Below are 24,226 nucleotides of genomic sequence, written 5' to 3'. Positions count from 1 at the left end.
GTATCTCCAGCACCCCACCCAGGGCCTGGTGCAAAACAGTATTCAATTAACTGCCGAGAGAATAAGTAAACAAAATGCATCCTCTACCTGGCAAAGACCTATTATGACATGCTTCATTGCTTCCCTTGCCTTTCTTGTAGTCCTCCAAGTAGAGCTGATAACCCCCTCCTTTATGCTTCCTCCGTGCCCCAATAACACCACCTATAACTTTTTATAGCACACATTTGTTTACTGCCAAGGAGCAAAGGAATTTCTTGTGTTTGGCTAGGAAGAGGATGCAAAGGGTCATAACAACTATCCTTAGTTACCTAGAGGCAGTTTGTAGAAGCAGGGTTAGTCAGGTTGGATCTGTGTGGCTCTGAGGGATACAGCTGAATGACGTGACAAGGAGAGAAGTTCTGGTATGCTATTAGGCAGAAGATAATCTCAGGGCTTCCTTGTAAGCTTCCAGTACTGGTGCTTGAACTTGGCTGAATTACTATGCCAGGAATATAGAAAATAGGATGTCTGATGTGCATGGGAATTTGGATTAGGAAACATTTGAGTTCCTTTCAAATCTCTGCAGAGATGGTAAACTGCTGTGGTTAAAAAATGCTTTGAATAAGACAGTCAAGGATAATCCTGGCTCTGTCATCTACTAGCTCTGTAGCTCTGTGATTCTGAGTGAGTCAATTGACCTTTCCAAGTTTTGGTTTCCTTAATTTTTGAAAAAAGTTAACGAGACCTACTCTTTAGGATTATAGTAAGAGTTAAATGTAATTGCATGCGTGTGAAAAACAGCATGCAAACTGGTCATGGTTTGATAAACATTATCTGATCTGTCTGTCCCTGCCTTGATCCATGCACTGAATTACACAACAGTTCTCACCTCTATGCCTTGGCTTTTATGCCCTTTGGTTTTCAATCTCCTATCCTGGTCACCTAGATAATTCCAGGCATCCTTTTCAGACCTTGCTCAGGCAGCACCACCTCCAGTGATTCCTCTTTATATTCTGAGAAAACCCTATGACAGTGCCATCCCCCACTGGTTGAAGGCATGGCTGGTGTCTGTCTCATTTCTGTATAGCACAGGGCTTCGCCCATGGCAAAAACACTCCATCCATTTCATTTGGAGCACTAGGTTCCATTCTATATTCCATATCTTAATAAAGACTCAACAAATCAGGCATCCACTTCTTCTACCACACCCATCAACACACTGGTTGTAAACTCTGATGGTCTCATTGGCAGTCCATCCTACTGGACAAGTGCATCCTTTTTGAAATATTTATATATTAGATTTTTGAATGCAATTTTTCAAAAATGGACAATCAGCAAGGTCCCATAGGCTGCCGTGACACCCTTTCCTCTTGCACATCTCCTATATGGGCTCGAGGACATCTATCATCCTCAATTCATTTAAGTTGGTGTCAGTCTCTCTTACTGAAGTGACAATGTTCATTGCACCTCTGAAGTTCACCAGGAACCACCTCACAACATCAGACCTTTGTATCTCTTGAAGTTTGTTCAGACACGATGTTTGTTGGTAGCTGGAGTCTAATGAGCTTATTTGGCACCAAAATTCAAGTCTGCTTTCATTTTGTTAGAATAACTCAGCATTTTGGTTCAAGGTGCTAATGATGATAATTGGACCAAAAAAACTCTGTATGAGAAAAAGATGAGCTGGAAGTTGGGAGGAGGATAGAATATTGAGGCCAGATTTGTCTAAACATTACTACACAGCCCAGAGTGGACAGTTACCTCTACTTATCATGCTAATTATTCCACCAAGTGGTGGGAAAGTCCATCTAATGAATGTGCCGACCTCCTAGAGTAAACAGAAGAGCAGCCAATACTAATTGTGTGTGAGGGTGTGTGTATGCACCTGTGGGTGCACGCACGTGTGTGTGTTGTGGGGAGGGACCTTTATTGAATTCAATTATTTCTCCTTTCCAATAAATGAGAAAATGCCTAAAAATGCCTAATGCATACCTTAACAACTCATGGTTGTATTTTTATTTGAAAGATACTTCTAGAAGTGAGAAAGCTATTGCTTATTAAAATAAAGAGCCTGCTCCTGCACCTGGAGGAAACTCTTTCCTCTTTATCTTGCTGTGTGATTTCTCAAAGTTTGGTTTCCTGACCAGCAACATTAGAGTCACCCAGGCTACATGTGTGAATCCTAGGCTCCACCCCAACTGTCCATATCTAAGTGTGGGGCTCAGCAATGGGCATTTAGTAAGCCCCATGAACACAGGAGTCTGAGAGAACTTCTGCCTTACTGGGATTGTACTGTGAGGCTGGCAATCAGTCTGCTAGGAAAATTGCATTACGGTCATGAGTTGGTTAATAATGGGGATATATTCTGCAAAATGCATCGCTGGGCTATTTTGTCATTGTGCAAATATCACAGAGTGCACTTACACAAACCGAGATAGCACAGCCTACTACGCACCCAGACTATATGGTATGGGCTATGGCTCCCAGGCTACAGACTTGTACAGCATGCTACTGTACTGAACACTGTAGGCAATCGTAACACAATGGTGAGTACTTTTATATCTAAACAAAACTAAACATAGAAAAGGCATAATATGGTATTACCACAGTTTGGGACTACCACCATATATATGGTCCCTTGTTGATGAAACACTGTTATACCACGCATGGCTGTATTTGAGTATTCTTCTACAGTACACAGCACTGAGGTTATGATTCACATTTAAAAAGGAAGAGTCCCTATTCTTAAGATGCAGATAATAAAGTAGGGGCCCAAGAGGGCCCTTTCTTGAATCAGTATGCTACTCTTATCAGCTGTATGGCCCCGGGCAAGGCACAAAGCTACCACATCTATAAAATGAAGATGATCATGTATCACCTGCTGAAGACAGGGCTGGGCTAGATGAACTTTGGAGCTCCTTTACCACTAAAATGTGGAATTTCATTTTATAGCTTAATTTTAAGAGTGACTTGAAGGTGAGAAAAGGCTGAGAGCATGGCCTGACTCTGCACAAAGCTCTTCTCGAGCAAATGCTGGCTTTTCAAACCCAGAAGGCCTCCTCTTGGGATGACCGGGGCCTGACTCACAAAACCTTCCGGCATTCTAAATTTACTGGGAGTAGAAAGGTTTGTGGAGACTAGAGAACAGGGGTCCTAGGCAGAGATATCACCGTGAAACATATTGCATTTAGGACATTAGCGTCTTATGTAAAATAGAGAGCAAACCCCTCCTCCAAATCCTTCTTTTAAAGAATTATTCAAAGTCTGCTCCCTGCCCCCACCCCAGTCTCTTCCCGATGACCTCATCCCTGAAGACCTAGCACATTGGTGGTCTCTGTGTGTAGATACCACAGACAGCTTTCCTTTGGCCACAGGAGAGATTCTGTCCCTTCTATACTCTAGCATTTTCTGTAGCACTGTTATAGCAAGTAGGTGCTTGCGAGCTGACTTTACAATTGTCAACTCCTAAGGGCAGGAACTGCATCTTTTTTACTTTGAATCTTTAGTGCCTAGGACATTGTTGCCTTCGCAGATTTTTTGCAGAAATAAATGAGTTCTCAGAGTACAAGGATCAATTAGCTGGTATAGTTTCTTCTTCAGGGTCTTCCCTGTCCTGTTCTGAACCCCTTTTGAACCCTGGTGTGAATCACCGCATACAGACCCTAGAAGAGCTTTGGTGTATAAATCAGTTTGCCAACAAAGGAAATCTAGGTAAGGCCCAGACAGCTGGCATTCATAAATTCTGCATGTTGGTGATATCTGCCAGAAATGCATTTCACCTAGTATGCATTTGAGTTACTTTGCAGCTAATTTACATATTAAACAAATCTGGACATCCCTGCTTCTACCTGATGCAATCACAAACAGAATTCACTGGATACCACAGAGAGAGCAGCTGACACACTGATGGGCTGCTTGGAGGCTGTCAAAGTGTCTCTCAGAGGGAGTTATGACCCCTAGGGCCTCCCCCGATGACATCATTCTCCAAACTGCAACCAAGAACTTCTGCAAGGGAAGAGGCCAGGGGCCCTGCCTGTCCCTAATTACCTAAAGGATGTTTTACAAATGGCCTCCCTCTGGCCATGGTCCCTTTGGACCAAATTCACACTGGCTAGAAAAACTCTGGCTGCAATTTCCTTAGAAGAGGACAGTGAATTTATGGCTCCACATGTCAGACAGAGGAAAAGAGAGAGAGGGCAGTGCTTCTCACTGATCACTATGGGCATGTGACTCTGTGCAACTATGGTCTTTGACCAGTAAAGGTCAAAGTTCAGTGACACCAGTTACATCAACAACACAAACCATTCCTTCCCTGCCACTCTGAGGGCTGAATCCATCCCTTGACTGTGCTCCTGGACATCTGGCCCCTGTTTCTCACTGAAGCAAATCGAACTGCCCTTACTCTTGGCAACAGCTTCCTAACTTGTTTCCGTGCCTCTGGCCTGGCCTCCTCTAATCCATTCCCCTCTGCAGCCAGCACACCCTCTGTAAAAGACAGATCGGATTCTGCCACTTCTTCGCTTCTCATCAGCCAATGGCTCTCACTGCCTTGGGATAATTTTTAAATTCTTCATCTTGGCTAATGGCCCTTGTGTGATGTCTGGGCCTGCTCTCAAGCCTTATTTCACATCCCAGCCCTGCTTATTGCAACCAGAGGAAAGCTCTTTCCATCCCCAGTGTAGGTTCCTCTTATGCCTCTAAGCCTTCTTCATGCAAGCTGCCCCTCGCCTAGAAGGCTCTCCCTCCCCTACCCTAATTCCTACTGGACCCTTATCTCTACCTAGAGGATACTCCCTTTGGGAAATCCCCCCATCGGCTGGGTCCTCCATAGGACTTTGTACATTTCTTGACAATATGTATCAAATAGGCTCGCCTGTTTGTCTGTCTGTGCTGCTCACTGAGCCACAGCTACATGGGACTGTACCTCCTGCAGCCCCAGCATCTATTACAGTTTTTGGGCACACAGTAAGTGATCATTTAATATTTAGTTGAACGAATGACTGAACGCAGGCATGCTGGAATGATAACTCAGTCTACTCCTACAGTCTCAGGAGTTGGGAGGGAACATTCAAAACTGCACTCACCATTGCAGGTGCAGCGCACGTTCCTGTAGAAACGCGGACACACAAAGCTGATGCGAGCCGTGCTGTAGGTCATAAGCGCGTGGGAATCCAGTGACAAGCCTTGCTCACAATGCTGTTCCTGACAGTCCAGCCCTGAGCAGTTCTTCTCCAGGATGGCTGAGATGCGCATGATATTCTCCAGGTGTCTTCTGGCATTGGACAGCTTCTGGATCAGGTAGGCTGGCTTGTAGAACTCACTGCTGTGCATCTCCACCGCAAACAGCATGTCCAGCTGGTTGGTGCCTGCCACGGGCTGGATGCTGATGATGTGCAAGCTGTCCTGCTTCTGGGTGAGGACCGCATTCCGCAGGGTGCGCCGGAACCCATGCATGTGCAGCCCCACAAAGTCCTCAGGGGACACATTCTCAAAGCGGATGGTGACAGTGTTCTGCAGCATCTCATGCACCAGCTGTTCCACATGCACGACCACATCAATGGGCACCTGGAAGCGACCATCACTCACAGACACATTCAGGACATACTTGCCGCTGTCCAGGCCTCCCAGGGCGATGATTTTCCCATCATGACTATTCACTTTAAACAAGCTTTTCTGCTCCGATTTCAGGGCAAACGTGAGCACGTCATACATGTCTTGATCTGTGGCATGAATCTTCCCAATGACCCCACCAGGAAAGTCATCCTCCATGGTGACAATGAAAATTTCCAGGGGAATGGCTGTGGGCTTGTGGGTGCTTTCCTCGATGACTCGCACGCGAATGTAGGTGTGAGAAACTTGCTGGGGTTTGCCTGAATCCTTTGCCTAAAACAACCAAGAGGTGAAAAGGCAACGAACGAAGAAAACTAACCATAGCAAGTTTTTAAAAACCCCCAGATAGAAGACGTCTGTACCTTTACATTTGCTTCTTCCTTCATCCCTTGCCACTATTCTGAAAAATGCTGAGGACGTGTTTAAGTAAGAGGAGTGATTTATCACCTTTCATCCCCATATGTACACTCTGCTATGGACAATAAAATGTATCAACACAATAAAGCCGGCTGGGGTGAATAGAGAAGGAGGACAGAGGGCTACAAGAGTCAATAAGCCTGCAACGGGCTGACCTTGTTTTAATTTTACGCAGCAACCACAGGGGAAACCTCATAAAGTGGTCTTTCCACTTGGAGGAGAAATTTCTGTTTTTTGTTGGATTATTTCCTTTTGACTGAACCCAGATAGCACCTTTCTGCATATGTAAGAAATGACATAATTTAAGTGGGAATTATATCACGGTAAGGCTTCAAATAAAATGTAACACAATGAAAAGAAAAGCTAGGTAGCTTGATAAAAACGCTTTTTCTTTTCCTTCCATGTATAATAATTAACAGAACATCCACTCTGGCAACAGGTCTTTACTGAACACCGATGGCATGCAAGGCGGAAGTATTCAGAAGGGCAGGGCTTCAGAAGGGCAGATTCCCATGAGGTGGGTTTATGGAGCAGGTATCTGAAAATGTGAACCCTGCAGACCAAGTGGGATCTGGGGAGAGATGTGTCCTTGTGTGTGGAAGGCAGTGAAAAAGCCGGTGCCTGGGCATCACGCAGACCTGAGTTTGAATCTTGTCTCTGTCACCCACTACATATCCTGCTTTGAGTATGTTACTTAACTTCTCTAAGCCTCAGTTTTTGTATTTTTAATATGAGTAAAATAGTAGCCTCACTTCACAGGGTCCTTCTGTTGTGGGGATTCAAAGACAGAGTTGTTGCAAAGCACTAAACCCAGGTCTCATCCATAGATACACTTAGTACATGATGGTTCATGTCATTGTTATTTTTATTTGTTTATTTGTTTTGTTTACTTAGAGGCAGGGTCTTGCTCTGTCACCCAGGCTGGAGTGCAGTGGTGGTGCAATCACAGCTCACTGTAGCCTCAACCTCCTGAGCTCAAGTGATCCTCCCACCTCAGCCTCCTGAGTAGCTGGGAATATAGATGTGCACCACCACACCAGGCTACTTTATTTTTTGTTTTTGTTTTTGTAGAGATGAGTTCTCACTATGTTGCCAAGGCTGTCTTGAACTCTTGAGCACAAGCAATCCTCCTGCCTTGGCCTACCAAAGTACTGGGATTACAGGTGTGAGCCACTGTGTCCATCTGTTGTTATTTTTATTATTGCCATCATCACATACTTTATTTGATGGATGATGTGAACAAGACACGCTGGAATGTAAAATTCATGGAGGAGGAGATAACTTTAGCAAATTAGATTGAACTTGAAGTCAAACTGTGGAGCGCTTCAAAGGAGAGTGGAGTTTAGACTTTATAGACCAGAGGTTTCCCATTCACAAGTCAGAGGCCAGAAAGATGAAAGAAAGGCATGAAGCTGCTGGGTATAAGGTGAGAGAGCAATAGGCCTGTGGCCAGAGAAGGACTGGAGAGTGGTGTCTGTCAAAAGGTCCTGAAATTCAAAATCTGAAAGTCTGGGGCAGAATTCAGCCTGCAGGGCCTAAGTTTTCAAACACTAGGAAACCAACAGATAGTTTTAGTTTAGGGCAGGGATCAGCAATCATTTTCTGAAAAGGACTGGATAATAAATATTTTCAGCTTTGTGGGTTATACAGCCTCTATCACAACCATGCCAGGCTGTCCTATGCAAGGAAGCAGTCACAGCACATATCTAAATGAAGGAGGCTGTGTGCCAGTAAAACTTCATTGTTAAAAACAGGCTGAGGGCAGGATTTGGCCCAAGAGCTGTAGTTTGCTGGTCCCTGATTAAGGGGAATGACATAATCTAAGTAGAATGATTAATATGGGAGGAGTGAAGGGTTGGGTCAGAAGAGAATGAAGCTAAAGCCAGAGGAAGCACCCAGGAGGCTCCTGCCACAGTAGCACGATGATGGGGCTGTGCAGAATACAGTGAGGCAGTGGCAATGGGAATATGACTGACAAAAGGAAGAAAACGCAGGACTCAGTGGTAGTTTAATACAAGGGACTCAGAGAGAGACCCTTTTATAAAGATTCTAAAACCTAAGATGTGAAATCTGCTCTGTATCTGGACAGGATAGGCAAACTGTGCTAGCTTCTGTGAGAAGGCACTGAAAAGTTCTCCTTGCCTTGAGTACTACCCTGTGATATAAAATCATTTACACAATATTGTTGGAGGAGCGGATGGCAATTGAAAAGTTCATTGATGTGCTTGGAGCTGGCAGTCCTTAATTCAGAAGGTTTCATGGAGTAAAGTAAGGTGTAATTTATCCAAAGAGACAATGTATACAAGTCAATGCTATACCAATACCAATAATTACTATTGCTATTATTTTCACCAATAATAATGAGCCTAGATTGTCCTCTGTAGGCAACAGTGGATAGAAAAAATCACTCAGTTTCCCTGATGGGATCCAAATCTTGGTATTTGCAGAAATCGTACATGGGAACTTCTGGGGGCCCTCTCATTTCCTGCTTCTTCTATACTCTGCATACCTGCCACCTTTGCCTCTTTGTCCCATTTCATGTCACACAGGCCAATGACCATGAGGAACTGACATGCTGGAGGCCATTGCCAGCTGAGTCCTTTGTCCCCTCCTGCCTCACTGGGGAAGGCCTATCAAGCAGAGGCATGACACGGCTAAATCCCCTTACGACGGGGATTGGTAGCTGCCCCAAGTGGGGTAATGTGGTGGGTAATAGTGTAAAGCAGCAGGAGTTTTTAGAATGCAGATTTAAGCCCAGTGACCATCTGTTGGGCATACTCTACAGGAATGTCCTTCCTGAACAATGATGCTTCCCTTCCTTCCTGTTCAATTTCACACACACAGGCAGCTTTTATTGGTGTGAAATTGAATTTGAGATTAAAAGGGGAACACTCCTGCATAGTAATGAATTATGTTGACTTACTCAGCAAAGAAAAAATCCACCAAAGTGGACAGAAACAAGCATGAGAAAGAAAGACAGCACGATGGAGACAGGGCGCGATGCCATACCTGGACACACAACACGTATTCCGGAGACTCTGTGTGCTGGAAGACCACAGCCGACCGCAAGATCCCATGGGAGTCCAACACAAACTCTTCCTCTTCATTTCCCGACAAAATAGAGAATGAAAAGGGAGGCCCATTGTGAAAGGAGTCTCTGTCTGTCACCACCAGCTGCAAGATGCTGGTGCCCACTGGCTTATTTTCCTGCATAAAAGAGTATATAGTAAAAAGGAAGATAAAATTACACTTCTCTTCGCATTGATTAAAAACAAAAACAAAAATCCATCATTACAGGCTGAGAGTGCTGAGCTAGAAAACAGGGCTTTCAGCAGAAGGGATTCCCTGTGATATTATCTCGTCTTCTGAAAACATGTTGGTGTCTGTAACTGTCATGTTTTTTATCTTTGGCTGCTTCCCACAACCACCTATGGGACAATCCTTTACCAGTGTGAACACAAGGAATTGGAGCTGCATGGGTTTACAGGTTCTGAGCATGGTGCTGGGCACACCTTGTCCTGGGTGAGCTGGCAATGCCCAAGCTGACCTGAAGAGCTCCACTGGGATGGGGAGGCACTTCCTCACACACACATGTCACAACACAACTATGCTGAGGCCCAACACACCATGTCACGGCATTGGATTTTCTGGTGGGACATCCTGGCAGCTTTCTAGTCAATATACAAAGGCATATTCCCAGTAGAAAATGGGGCTTTATACCTTGCCTCATTCTCCAGAACACGGTTTTGCCACATTCCTTTAGGGAAGGGAATTAGGGTAAAACATTCCTTAATTTGACAATGAACAGAAAGGGAATCCTTAATTTCATCAGAATTCTTGGAAGTCCTGATTCTATTACGTAAGCATTATTTTGCAGAACTTCTCTGTTTTTTTCCCCAAATGGGAATGCAAAGCTCCTTCTTGGGTCAAAGATTATCCTCACGTTGAAAATGCCAAATTAAATCCTCTGTAGCTCAGTCTTTGCTGTCCTTTCCCCTACTCTGTTGAGGCTTCAGCAATACCACAGCTTGGGCCTGAAATCAGTTGTATCAGCTCAGGCCTCATGACGCCATCGATGTAAGGATTAAACGAGTTTGGGTTGCAGAGATGGAGACGATGATACACTACAGTTTGGAGGGCAGACCCAGTCAAGTTTTATGTGCTGAATTAGTCTTATGAAAACCATGTGTGGGAATAAGAAAGTCATTCTGGGTTAGGAAAACGGAGGCATATTTTTTGAAGAAGAAAGAGAAAAGGACTGTAGAGACCTCTTATTTTGCTCCTTTTCACAAGTGTCCTGTTGGTCATCAAAAACTAGACACTGTCTCCCTCTGGAATCAGTCGTGGGACCACCATAGCCCCACATATACTTACTATTTCACGCTGACAACATATTCAGCAGCACACAAAACACAAGGCTGACTGATTTGTTTGCTTACTCTCTAAAGGCCGCTTCCTGCATAGAAGACAGGGAGAGAGACGGTATGGCCCTCAGGGTCACCATCTGAGAAGAAGGGTGTAAGGTAACACAGACATGCCTGCCCTGCGGATAGGGGACCCATCATCGCTCATGGGCTGAGCCTCTCCGTGCTTTCACTGTTGACCTCCTGTTGCGCATTTGAAAACAGTCTGTCAAGCTGATCGATGCGTGTCATAAAACTGAATATTGAGTAGGAGAAACCCACTTTGTTTTGGGGTTAGCAAACAGAGGCCATGAGGGCAGAGAGCATCCTTGTGAGCAATAGTCATGGAGAAGTGTGAGCTGAGAGAAAGAGAAATGGAGGAAGGTATGGACTCTGGGCAAAGCTCTGGGGAAGCAGGAGTGTGGTAAGAATGCAGAGCTGCTGGAAAAAGCATCAGAGAGGAGGAGAAAACCATAGGGAAAGAATCAGATTTCGCTGACAAAGGGGTGGGAACCAGCAGACAGCTGCTTCCTTCGAGGCTGCCTTCCAGTCTGATTGCTGGACAGCTCAGTGGCCCTGGGGTCTGAGGAGGCCAGCTATGGCTGGTCAGGCTCAAATTCTTGAATGTTATTCCAAAGGGGACCCTCAAGACCTGGCCCACTCACATTTCACCTTCCACCCACAAAGTCCTGGGACTCCTTGGGAGTGATTCTGAGGCCAAACTGGATCAGGCAAGAACTGATTCTCTAGAATACCTGTGGCCCTCCAAGACATGCACATCACTCTGTCTCCTCTAAGTTCTCTACACTGACAGTTTTCCTGGGCTGGATTTCCTGATCCTCCTAAAGTTGTGCTTTCAGCTCCTGGAAATACTGGGAAGTAGTGGACGCTCAGTACCTAGTACTGTGCTCGTGGAATAAAAAATAGATGGGAAGAAGAGCCACTCTCTCTTACAGCAGAATATCAGCAGTAAGTTACTCTATCCTGCAGTCTGATTTTAAAGAGCAGGTGGATTTAAAGTGTTAAACAAATTGGTTATGGAAAATTAATTTTAATGACTACCAGCTCTATCCTGATGCCCAATCTGTCTTTGACTGATGAGACAATGTGTATCAATCTCTGTCATCTGCCAGAATAGCATAAAGTTGCTTAAAGGCAGCCTGCCACTGGGGAAAGAGAATTCTTTTGCAGAAGATAGTCCCAGATTCAAATCCTGACTCTGCCACTTACCAGCTGCATGATCTTGGGTGAATTACTTAACCTTACAGATCCTTAGCTCTTTCAATTATAAAGTGGGGGCCAATCCACCATTCCTCTTCACAGGGTTGTTGTGGGGAGAGGCAGTGTGCATAAAGCGCCTGACACTTGAAAAAAATCCACCCCTCGATAGCTCTTACTCACATTTATTAATCAGCTGTGGTAGAAGAACTAGGTTCTTTTCATACCTGCCCTATGAAGGGATGAGATGACATTAAGTAATAGTAGCAATAAACCACAATGAGTAAGCCACAGCAGAGGAAGAAAGCTGAATGCAAAGGGACAAGTGCTTGGCAGGCAAGATTTGCTCACCTGAATCACAGCAGTATAGTTGGCAGGTGTAAACACTGGGCTGTTGTCATTCACATCGGAAATATCAATGTTGAGAGTTGCAGTTGATGACATTGGAGGAATGCCACTGTCTACTGCCTGGACAAGCAGAGAGTATCCAGACACCTGCCAAGGTACAAAGAGGTGACAGTAAAGAGGTACAGTACTTCCTTCCTTCTGTGCACACACAGAGGAACTGGATCTTCAGGCTGTGTTTTGTCAAAGATCAACCATCTTTAGTTTGATTTTCTAGACCAGGTGATTCTTGGCACCACTGACATTTGGGTCTGGATAATTCTTTGTTGTTGGGGGCTGACCTATGTGTTTTAGGATGTTTAGCAGCAACCTGACCTCTGTCAAGTAGGAGGCAGTATCACCCCCTGCCCAGTTATGACAGCCAAAAATGTCTCCAAACATTGCCAAATGTCCCTGGGGGACAAAACCACCCTGGTTAGGACCCAGGCTCTGGGCCTTTGCTCAATGCAACAGTTGTCATCGCTGATCTGTCTTATTTGTCAATGTTAATATTTCTGGGGTTATGGGCATATATCACCCAGTAGAGTCTATCTGCTTTTCAGCATCAATATCATGTCATCCTTTTCCATATTTAATTTCCCTTTGAAGATGCATGTTTTTGGTGAAGAAAGACAATGTTTAGAAACTTCACTTAACCTTGGACAGAGAAATTTTTTGGACGATTTTTTCTGACCTAGATGCCTTCAGGTGATCTTTGTGTATCTGCTCACTGAGGGCTAAAGTTGCTCGTAAAGTCAGGACCACAGGGTCCCAATACCCTGAAAGTATTTTGCTCTAGGAAGGGCTAAAATTCAAACCACCTAAAAAGATACGTATTTATCTTTTCTTTAAAACCTCCATAACCAGCATCTGTTATAGGAAGAAAATCCTATCAATGGTCTAACCCTAATATTTCATGCTGCATTTTAGCCCATCCTTATTTACTCTCATTACTTAGAATGGAGAACCTTCCTTCCTATTTATACCCCTGGAGCTTGTGCCCCTGATTCTAGGAAAGCGGTGGATGTGGATGTGGATGGGAAGGACACTGTCTTAAGTTAGCTTACCCGTTCCCGGTCCAATTTCTTCTTAACTTTCACAAGTCCCAAGACAGGATCCACAGTAAATTCATTGTCCCGATCTCCATTCACAATGGAGAAATGAATCTGTCCATTGGGCTGGCTATCTACATCTTCTGCTATTAGCTTCATGGAAAACAAGCAAAACAAAGAAAAGTCATGACATAAGAGAGCAAAGGTTGATTCTTAGGGTCCCAGATCTGTTTAAATGGGTGCAGCTGTGACAGTTTTCTCGGGAGTTCTGCTCTCTAATGTTAGTGACCACGCCCCCAGCAGAAGAGATGATTGATCAGCTGAAGGAGGGTGGCACCAGGCCCACAGCTGCCATTTTATTTCTATGTTAATTTTTTACCTGCCCACAGCCTGATGCCTGTTAGGCCTGATTTTCCTCAGGGTTTGAGACAGTATGGTTAGACCCCAAAGCTAATGGACAGGAATGCTTTGATTTCTTCCCAATCCTGCAAGCTATGGTCTCTGCCATTGAGTCAGGGATTCTCTAGGCCTACGCATTTCCATGTTAAGGAAGCCAAGAAAGTTCCCCTTCCCCCACAGCAAATATACAGCCCCTCTGTCTATTGTTCCAGGTTGATGATGTTGAAATTTGTATGTATGGAAATATTCGTATACTTTCCAGGAAGCAGAGCGGGCCTGAGGAGTGCACTTCTGATGTATAAGAAATGCACTGTCCTCCAGCAGAGAGCTGCTCCAGCCTCATCCTGCAACGAGATGACTTGGATGGAAGGGATCTGCCAGCCAAGGGATGGGGAAGGATGGTGAGAAGGGGACTCATTGTTCCAAAATGTAATTTGCGGTCTAAGAGAATCTGTGTTCTCAGGATACATGGCTTGTTCTTACTGTTAGAAAAAGTTCCTTCTGGAAAAGTCTCCTTTAAGAGTGGCCAATCAATCTTAGGTTTGCTCCAAATTGTAGCTGCCCAACTCTGTGTGTCTGTGTGTGTAGGGGGAAAGGAGGACAAGGATTTTATTTTGTCCTCAGCAATCTAATAATTTTAAATTGTAAATTGACAAATCATAGTTGCATATATTTACGGGGTACAAAGTGATATTATGATTTACGAACACAACGTGGAATAATTAAATCAAGCTAATTAACATATCAAGTATCTCAAATACCTAGCATTTTCTGTGGTGAGAACATTTGAAACTTACTCTTAGCCATTTTGAAATGTACAATATACCACTATTAACTATATTCATCATGCTGTGCAACAGATCTCAAAAAAAAAAAGAAAAAAAGAATGTATTCCACCTAGCCACCTAATAACCTGTCATCTATGTTCACATCTAAGTAGGGGGCCATCATTAAAAATTCATCCCATGGTCTGTGTTGTTTTCTCAAAAAAGATATGCTCCTGGGAAATAAGTGATTATCAATCACACCTTGATATAAATTAATCTATCAGACTCTTCCTAATATACAAATTACAGAAGGAGCCATAGAAAGATGGCTCCCATTCTTGGGGACAAATGGACACTGAAAGGGGGACGTGTGAAGAAAATCCAAGACAGACTTTGCTTTCTTCTTCACTTTATTGTGGGTGACTAGTCCCAGACATCTAGAACCATCCCCAACCTCAGGTACCTACCAAAATGACAGAGTCTCCCACCAAGGCGTCTTCACTGATAACCGTACTGTAGACGTCTTGGCTGAACTTGGGAGGGTTGTCATTAACATCCGTGAGGTTGATGTTGACAGTGGCCACAGCGCTGAGAGCTGGGGTGCCACCATCTTTGGCTTCCACTACCAGGTAAAACCTTTTGCATAATTCATAGTCCAGGACTTCAGAGACAGAAATACCCCCTTTGAAGAAAAATGGGGAGCTTTATATTTGATTAGGAAAAAACACTGGTCAGCAATTCTATAATCATGGTAATATTTCTAACATCCTCTCCAGCCAAGAATTTAAACATTCAGGAATTTGTTTATTTAATGCCTTACTGAAAGTATTACAGAAGTCTGATTAATGCTGTCAGTGAGAGCATAGCTAGCCATCAAACATAACCCTGAAGAAATGAAAAGTCTTTACATGTTTCTGTAACCATTTATGAACATCTCTGAGGCAGTTGAAAATCTTTGGCATCTTCACTCTCACACAACTAACGAGTAGGAACAAAAACAAGCATCCCTGATAGGTGTCTTCTGATGCCTCAGGTGGACAGAAGAAGACAAACAATGAGCTGAGATGTGGGGATGTGATGGTATGACCCCATTCTTGTCAGCAAGTAAATACTTGCAGACTTCACTGAATGGGATTAACCACAAAGTTGCCTTGCCAAGTTAAAACGCACTTATCTAAAACAATTATGGCACAAAGAGGGCAAAGATCTCAGAAATCTCAAGGTATAGTGACATAATGGAAAAGGAACTACTTGGAAATCAGACAGCTCAGCAGGCACATATTGAGTTTAGTGCCCGCAACTACAGAACAGAGATGATAATGTCCATGTCACAGAATTGCTTAAATAAGTAGAACACGTGAAAGCACCTAGCTGGGTGTTGGTGCTATATCCCTCCCATCCTAGCCCTTTCTGGGGAGGTAACCCAATCCTGCAGTCTTCAGTCATTGTATTGCCTGCAGAACACTTCTCAAGGGCATTTACTTTCCTCCCACCTAGTGAACAATCATGAGGACCGGTGAGAAGGTCATGACCATTCACATTTCCAGACAGGCAACTTCTCTAGTTGCTAAGACTGCCAATAGGCTCTTTCTACCTAAGTCAAAACACAGAAATCATACCTGTAACAAGAGCCTCTTTCTCTCCATATTAAGTTTTCTTAGCACTTACCACCCCTAGTGCTTATTTTGCATCCCAGTCTTGCTAACCAGTGCTAAATTTAAATAGTACTTAGCCATTTCCCCATGGTGTTTATACACAATGGCCATAACTAGACAGGCTAGGGCCAACACATATTTAAATGAGGGAAACCCTCATACATTTTATTTGAGATAATGACTTTAGTAAACAGTTACTGCCAGGAGAGACTGTGATGCAATTCTTCCATCAATATTTTCACCTTCCAATACTTAAGGGCCAAGACTGCATTTCTTACATTTTTGGTATCCCTATAGTATAGCAGTGTTATATTATATTATATTAGAATATGCATTCCAGAGTCAGAAAGATCTTAGTTCAAACGTTGGATAAACCACTTATTAACAGTGGACATTGTGGTAATTATTCAACGTCTTTAAAGTTCTGGTTTTACTTAATAAGAGCCTGGAGTATTTGCCATGTTAAATAAACACTGCTAATTATAATGGTTTCTTGCTCATATTTACTGGATTATCCAAAGGAAAATGGACCTCCTTTGCCACATTGTTCAACAGGTGCATACTCCTTGAGTGACAAGGGAACTATGTCCAAAGGCTGGAAGGTGAGAAACTCATCTTTGTTATCTGCAAAATGGGAACTGCCTTGACTATTCATAGGGGAATTGGGAAATAGTGAGAATATCCACTTTGGGATAGAAATCCATACACTCTATGAAAACACAAGGATGAGTATGTTTAGTCTTTAAAGAATATCCAAGCTTGTTTTCTAGAATTATGACCTTTATTTGCCTGAAGCACCTCTAATACTTATTAACTCGCTGGTGAAGAGAAAGCCCCAGGGTTCTCTCTTATTCTTTCCCTTTATTTCAAAGCACCTTTTTATTCCCTAGGTGATGCTACACGTTCCCCCAGAGCTGGAAAAGGATCTGGTGAGAAATGAGTTTTCTGATCAGGAATTGTGAACCGGGTTCAAACAAAGCACCAGTTCCAGCTCACCGATGAGTCTATTTGGGGTGCTGGGTTGAGAAGGCTGCATATCACCATGCAGATCACTTATCAGCATCTGCCTATGCAGGTCATGAAAGAGTGGCAGTCCAAGTGTGGACAGTTGCACATGGAGGCTCATCCCCACGAACATTTTCCAACATGTGCACATATGACTGAAGTCAAAACACCCAACATCAAACAGAAAAGAGAGAAAATCAAACAAACTCTTGTTCTTGGAATACAAATAGTATTTCCTCTCCCCATTGAGAAACCATATTGCTGACCCTGAGCCCTCGCATCTAGAAATTCTGGAGCCAACCTGGGGGTAAGATATTTGCTAAGTAAGCCCACAGCAAGGAGCTTAAAATTTAGCAGGAGCCATCCTTAAAAGCTGGAGGGCACTCTGTGGTCTGCATGTGGGCCCTGCTACCAGATTTGTTTCCTCTGTGAAGGAGGTAGGAGGAGGAAAAAGAGTCCGCCAAGAAGGGCTGGCAGAGTGGAGGAGAAGCAGGATATAGTGAAGTCCTGCATTCTTTTTTTTTTTTTTTTTTTTTTGTGTTGGACACGGTCTTACTCTGTTGCCCAGGCTGCAGTGAAATGGCAGGAATGTGGCTCACTAGAGCCTCTGGCTCCAGGGCTCAAGTAATTCTCCCACCTCAGCGTCCCAAGTAGCAGGGACCACAGGTGCATGCAACCATGCTTGGCTAATATATTTTTCTAAATTTTTGTAGAGACAGGGTCTCACTCTGTTGTCCAGGCTAGTCCTGAACTCCTGGACTCACTCGATCTTCCTGCCTCGGCCTCCCAAAGTGCTGGGTTTACAGGTGTGAGCCACCATGCCGAGCTGAAGCTCTGCATTCTAAGTACGGTGCTATTTACCCACCTGTCTTGGGGTTGATCTTAAATTTCCCTTGTTCATTCCCAGACCGGATGAGATAAGTGATCTCAGCATTTGTGCCAATATCTTTGCTGGTAGCAAAAACAGCAAGAACCTGGGTGCCAGGGGAGGTGTCCTCGGGCACCGTCACCAGGTAGTCCCTCCTCTCAAACACTGGGGGGTTGTCGTTAATGTCCAGGACGGTGATGGTGACAGTAGTGAGAGAGGACAGGGACTGTCCAGGACTCTGGTCAGTGGCCCGCACGCTGATGTTGTATGAAGACTGCTGCTCGCGGTCCAGTGGCTGCTCCAGGATGATGATGCCGGATGAGCTGTCAATGGAGAAGACCCCACCAGCTGAGTCTGCCAGGGAGTACACGACCTTCCTGTTGATGCCTGTGGGAGAGACACAGGAACATGAGTGGGCAAGAGCAAGGCCAGATGATCTGCGTTAGAATGTGACAGCTTTGCAGACTTTTTAAGGCCCACAACAAGAAAAATAGTTATTACAGAAACAGACAGCTGTGGCTCTACAAAAATGTAAATTTCAGTTCGTGGGAAAAAATGAAATTAAAAGGCAAAGAAACTGGGAAAATATCGGCAACAAATATCAGAAATAGTTGGATATTCTCAATATACAACTTGCCCCCCACAGATCTTTAAGAAAAACTCTCAGAGGCTAATAGATGCAGTGGTAAAGATGTGGCACAGAAAGAGAAATAGAAACCAACCCAAACCGATGAATTAATTAATTACTTCAACACAGATTTATTTAGAATCTACCAGGCACTTTCTAGGGGGCTTGCGAGTCTAGCAATGGGCAAGTCCAACATTTCTTGAGGAGATTTTACATTACAGTGGGGCTGTAGTGGTGGTGAGGGGAAGCCACTGGTGAGCTGTGAGATGGGAGTCATGAGACGTGATGTAGATTTTAACAGGATCCCTCTGGCTTTTGCTCCTGAACAGATGGAAGGGCAGCCAGAGAGGAAGGTGGGAGACCAGTCAGCAGCCTCCTACAGCAACAGAAGCATGCAATCTTGGTGGCCTGAACAAGGCAGATGGTGTCGGAAGTGGTGAGTAGGGGTCAGGTTCCACATCTATTCTAAGCACCCAGCTGGTGAGAAATGAAGGGTTCATGGATGTGTTCTGAACTTGGAGGTGGCGAGAGTGTTTTCTGATTGTGGAGCTGGCAGGATATAGGATGTGAGAGAAACAGAGGCTTCTAGAATGACCCTTAGGTTTTGGCCTGAGCAACTGGAAAGAGGAGGCTGTCATTAGCTGAGGTGGGGAGGGCTGCAGAAAGACTAGGTTTTAAATGAAAGACCAGAAGCCCTATTCTGGACAGATTAAGTGTGAGATGTGCATTTGATATTCAAGTGCAGATGTCAAGCAGAAAGTCAGATAGAAGAGGCTGCAGTTCAGAGGAGAGGGCCAAGATGGAGCTATAAATTTGAGTGTCTTTGGTGTACAGATGTCACGCAAAGCCATGAGAAACGAATGAGGTCACAAGGGATTATAGAGGGAAGAAAGAAATCCAAGGGCCAGTGAGCCTGGAGCACTCCATCAAGGAAGGGAGAGGATCTAGTCCAAGGGTGCTCTCCTGCTCTATGGTTTCAAGAAATGTACTTAGTTACCAAAATACCATTTTATATTACTATGTACTAAAGCTAAAACATATAAACTAGGAAATGTCTATTAACTACCAATTAATTATTGAATAACAGTTGGATTGACTTCTAGTTCTGAATATTGATTTAACTGGTTTCATTAGAGGATCTCAGCACTTGGAAATGGTTTAGAAACCTCAAGTTCACTTTAGTTGTTAGGATTTATAAGAAGTAAATTGTAACAGCCTTGTCGGCTGAAAAAGCACCATTCTGATCCTAAATACTGTTAATGAAGACAGACATTAGTCAGAGGTCTTTAGTTATGACAACCATCTGAAAATGTCTTTTGAGAATCATGGAACCTTAGAATATAAGCTCTTAGAGGGGAGGGCCTAGCCATCTTTTTTCTTATTGTAACACCTCATTTGGCAATAATAAGAGCTAAACGTTTTACTTTCCTAGTGTACAATTTCTCTTAAGCCCAAGTTCCCAGCAAACCAATAAAATCATATATTTGGAGGGATGACATAAATTGCATTATGTGGCTTTAACCAAAAGGTCAACACTGAGAGCTTGTTCTTGGTTCCGTTCCAGAGAGTCCATTTTTTCCGAAGTTTCATCATTTATTTCTTTTTCAAAACAACCGCCCTGTGATGTATACACATCAACCTGTGATTTTATTGATGCTGGGATTAAAAATAAGAAGGCTTTCCTCTTCTCTTGCTGCCTCCTTGAAATAAGGCTTCACAGCAGCCATTTAGGGGTGCTTTCTGGCTATTGTTGGAGTGACTGCAAGATTGAATTCTTCAACATGAATCCCTAGGGGAATACACAGAGGGGTTGCAGAGGTGATCGAGCTTGCACCTGGAAAACAATGGCCCTGTCTGGGTGTCAGAATAGGTTGTGTGCCCCGGAAGCTGCCTTGACTGATTCAATGGTCTCAGGATGCCTCTCAAAGTCACAAAAATGCATTTATGGAAACACATCAGCAATTGACATAAATACACCACACAGGTTTTCAAATCACATACATTCCCTACAGAATTAACTTCCACCTCCAGCATATGGTACGCTGCTCTTGCCAACAAGAAGAGCAGGCAGGAAATTCATGCAGGGACTTTCATTAGTGCATGTGCTGGGAACTACAAATTCCATTTCACTAATGCATTAACCAAGGACTTGCCTGGTGCAACCAGCATTTTTAGGTAGGCATGAGGAACAACATGCAAAGTCCTGTTTTCCCTAGGCTCAATTTCCTTAGGGATTTCAGGAGATCTATGCTCGGAAATTTTTCCTCTTCAGGCCTGAAGATCAGTTATGGAAGAAGGTGATTTCTGACACACTGTTCTGAAGGCCATGGTGCTGTGAACAGATGAGTGAGGAGAGGTAGGGGCGAATTTGCATGCTGCTGCTCTTTGCAGCAGCAAGGCCAAAAGGGAAGGTGCTTTTAATGGCTGCCTGTGTTTCCTTCACTGAGACACATAGCTGAAATCTAATTCCATCACTTCTGTTCCCGGCCTGCAGCTTTCTCTTCAGCCCTGTTTAGAGGCACTCAGCTGGGCTCTGATCCCCTAGGCAGGAGATTCTTGTTCTCCAAGCTTCCTGGTCAGCTGACTAGCCCTGTTGTTGGAGTGCTGCGTTTACAGGACTGACATTAATCAGCCACACAAAGACCATGGCTCCCCTCCGGGCAGATTCTGTTAATTTAAACTCCATGACAGGGTTTTTCTGCTTTACCATAGCAGAAAACCATCCCTTTCCCCTGCAAGTTGCTGACCCACACTCCCCCCACCTCCTCATACATTTTGCTTCTGACAATATATTGGGCATTCATACCAGGAGGAACTGGAAGATTTATTGTTAATCTCTCCTTTCTGTTACCAATCAGACTGATAAGAAACGAAGAGCAGAGAGGGGTGGGGGAGACCCAGACCAAAAAACCTGCTAAATGGCATCACTTAGAATTTGCTGCCTCTCAAGAAAAGTGCAGGATATATTTTTGGAGCATATTAAACTTCCAATTTAGACACAATTGCAATGGATTTCAATAAGTTTTAGAAATAAAGTCAGAAGCATAACCGCCAATTTGGAAACAGTATTTTTGGGGTAGCATTTGGGTCTTTGCCATGTGGGCAAATGGGGTGCCATCTTTATAATGAATGCAGGTCATGTTGCTAGAGTGGACACTTTTTATCCAAAGGGGTTTGATAAATGCCATCCTTCAAATTACTATCCCTTTCTATATACACAGCAGAAATGATGAACCCAGGCAGAAGACTTGCTTGCTAATTGGTCTAATGCTCCTACTGCATGTCATGATGTGTTACATTAAGGTATAACATTAATCCATCATTTTGCCTCTGTGTTTTTAACTATGTAATTCTATTCTCCAATTTGAGCCTAATTTAATGGGGATGGAGATACTTAGCTTCTTTAAATGCCGAAATGCCAGGCTACCAAGAGAAGTGCGACCTTCATTGCAAGTGAGGTTTCTGCATGTTATCTGTGGCAAATGGAGCAGATAGGCCTTCAGAGAATTGAAATCAAGGAAAAAGAGAATGATTAAAATCGCTATTTGCTCAAAGAAAGTAATAGGTAGTGGCATTTTGTGGAGTGGGATAGAAGGAAGAAAATAGCACATAAAAATTTCTAGTAGCTGTGAAATTCAGGAATGGGTTGTGAAAGACAGTTATATTCTGCCTCTCAGAGGGTTTATAAATGGAGTCCAGGTTCCTCTCAATGGGCCAAATGGAAAGTTGAACTTTTTGGACATGGGACTGTACATAAAAGTCAGTTTAAAATGCATTAAAATGAAGGCAATGTGGTCTAGTACTGGAAGTCAGGGGACTTTACCTCTCGGTCATAGCCTGACCAAACTACACAAGTGTCCTTGGGCAAGTCACTTCGTTTCCCTGGGTCTGCATTTCTAGAGTGGCAGAACCCAGGTCAGTTGAGGTCTAAGATTATTTTCCAGCACTATGACTCCTTTCCAAGTTACATAAAGGGAGTCGGTTTCATTTCTATTTCCAGTGAATGCTCCCTGCAACTGCTCATTAAGTTGCTGGACCTGGGCCTAAGTCGGCCAGCATCGACAAAGGAAAAATCCACATTCAGCTGGATCATGACAAGCTATTAGAATCTTCAGGATGGAAGGAAAACTTAACACAGCAGATTCATACCATTCAGTTAAATGCTCAGAATTCACACCTACAGCTTACAGTTATACAAGTCCTTACACTTCAGTGAGAAATAACCCCCAGTGATAGGATCATCCCTAGGGATCTAACCTACCAAGTGCCAGAATAACTTAGCTTTAAATCTGAGATTGCTAAAGGTGTTAAAATCATCACTGAAACCAGACGGCAAGAGTCACCAACACAGCATATACACTGAGCTATTTTTGACCTGGTCTTTAAAAAGTATTTTCTCTCCTCCTCCTAAGATCAGGATCACTAAACTTAAGGAACCAGAAAGAGCTATGTTCTGCCTGGTTTGGTGTCTTTTGCTGGCAGTTGCCCTGACTTCTCTGCAGGGTCTTGTCTCTGACATTCACTCCTATGTCCTTTGTTGCTTGCATGGGATCTAGCCTGCAGGTGACACACAAAAAATGTGGGTTGCATAGGAGTGGTGAGAGAAGGCATCCCTGTCTTGTGCCACTTTTTAAGGGGAATGCTTCCAGTTTTTGCCCCTTCAGCATGATATTGGCTGTGGGTTTGTCATAAATAGCTCTTATTATTTTGAGATACGTTCCATTAATACCGAATTTATTGAGAGTTTTTAGCATGAAGGGCTGTTGAATTGTCAAAGGCCTTTTCTGCATCTGTTGAGATAATCATGTGGTTTTTGTCTTTGGTTCTGTTTATATGCTGGATTACGTTTATTGATTTGACATAGTGTTGGAAGTTCTGGCCACAGCAATCAGGTAAGAGAAAGAAATAAAGGGTATTCAATTAGGAAAAGAAGAAGTCAAATTGTCCCTGTTTGCAGATGACATGATTGTCTATTTAGAAAACCCCATCGTCTCAGCCCAAAATCTCTTCAAGCTGATAAGCAACTTCAGCAAAGTCTCAGGATACAAAATCAATGTGCAAAAATCACAATCATTTTTATACACCAATAACGGACAAACAGAGAGCCAAATCATGAGTGAACTCCCATTCACAATTGCTTCAAAGAGAATAAAATACCTAGGAATCCAACTTACAAGGGATGTGAAGGACCTCTTCAAGGAGAACTACAAACCACTGCTCAGTGAAATAAAAGAGGACACAAACAAATGGAAGAACATTCCATGCTCATGGATAGGAAGAATCAATACCGTGAAAATTGCCATACTGCCCAAGGTAATTTATAGATTCAATGCCGTCCCCATCAAGCTACCAATGACCTTCTTCACAAAATTGGGAAAAACTACTTTAAAGTTCACATCGAACCAAAAAAGAGCCCACATTGCCAAGACAACCCTAAGTCAAAAGAACAAAGCTGGAGGCATCACGTTACCTGACTTCAAACTATACTACAAGGCTACAGTAACCAAAACAGCATGGTACTGGTACCAAAACAGAGATATAGACCAATGGAATAGAACAGAGCCCTCATAAATAATACCACACATCTACAACCATCTCATCTTTGACAAACCTGACAAAAACAAGAAATGGGTAAAGGATTCCATATTTAATAAATGGTGCTGGGAAAACTGGCTAGCAATAAGTAGAAAAATGAAACTGGATCCCCTCCTTACTCCTTATATAAAAATTAATTCAAGATGGATTAGAGACTTAAATGTTAGACCTAAAACCATAAAAACCCTAGAAGAAAACCTAGGCATAGACAATACCATTCAGGACATAGGCATGGGCAAGGACTTC

The 24,226-nt window shown here is 43.5% G+C and overlaps 2 protein-coding genes across 2 annotated transcripts in view; both read right to left on the bottom strand.

The window, feature by feature from the left end:
• FAT3 (FAT atypical cadherin 3) overlaps positions 1-24,226 on the bottom strand; it is a 687,549-nt gene that overhangs the window by 41,684 nt on the left and 621,639 nt on the right. The window contains exons 14-19 of the mRNA XM_050759265.1: positions 17,755-18,144; positions 14,697-14,911; positions 13,079-13,216; positions 11,979-12,122; positions 9,016-9,213; positions 5,064-5,862 (exon numbers count right to left, since the gene is read on the bottom strand). Coding sequence (XP_050615222.1) covers positions 5,064-5,862; positions 9,016-9,213; positions 11,979-12,122; positions 13,079-13,216; positions 14,697-14,911; positions 17,755-18,144 — 1,884 coding nt within the window. The remainder of the gene's footprint in view (positions 1-5,063; positions 5,863-9,015; positions 9,214-11,978; positions 12,123-13,078; positions 13,217-14,696; positions 14,912-17,754; positions 18,145-24,226) is intronic.
• Positions 1-24,226, bottom strand: part of CEP295 (centrosomal protein 295) — a 1,096,927-nt gene that overhangs the window by 845,741 nt on the left and 226,960 nt on the right. The gene's annotated exons all lie outside the window — the stretch shown is intronic.

Source organism: Macaca thibetana, chromosome 14 (genome assembly GCF_024542745.1).
Source record: "Macaca thibetana thibetana isolate TM-01 chromosome 14, ASM2454274v1, whole genome shotgun sequence".
Lineage (NCBI taxonomy): Eukaryota > Metazoa > Chordata > Mammalia > Primates > Cercopithecidae > Macaca > Macaca thibetana.
Note: the sequence above shows the minus strand (reverse complement) of the source record. Positions and strands in the feature narration are given on the sequence as shown.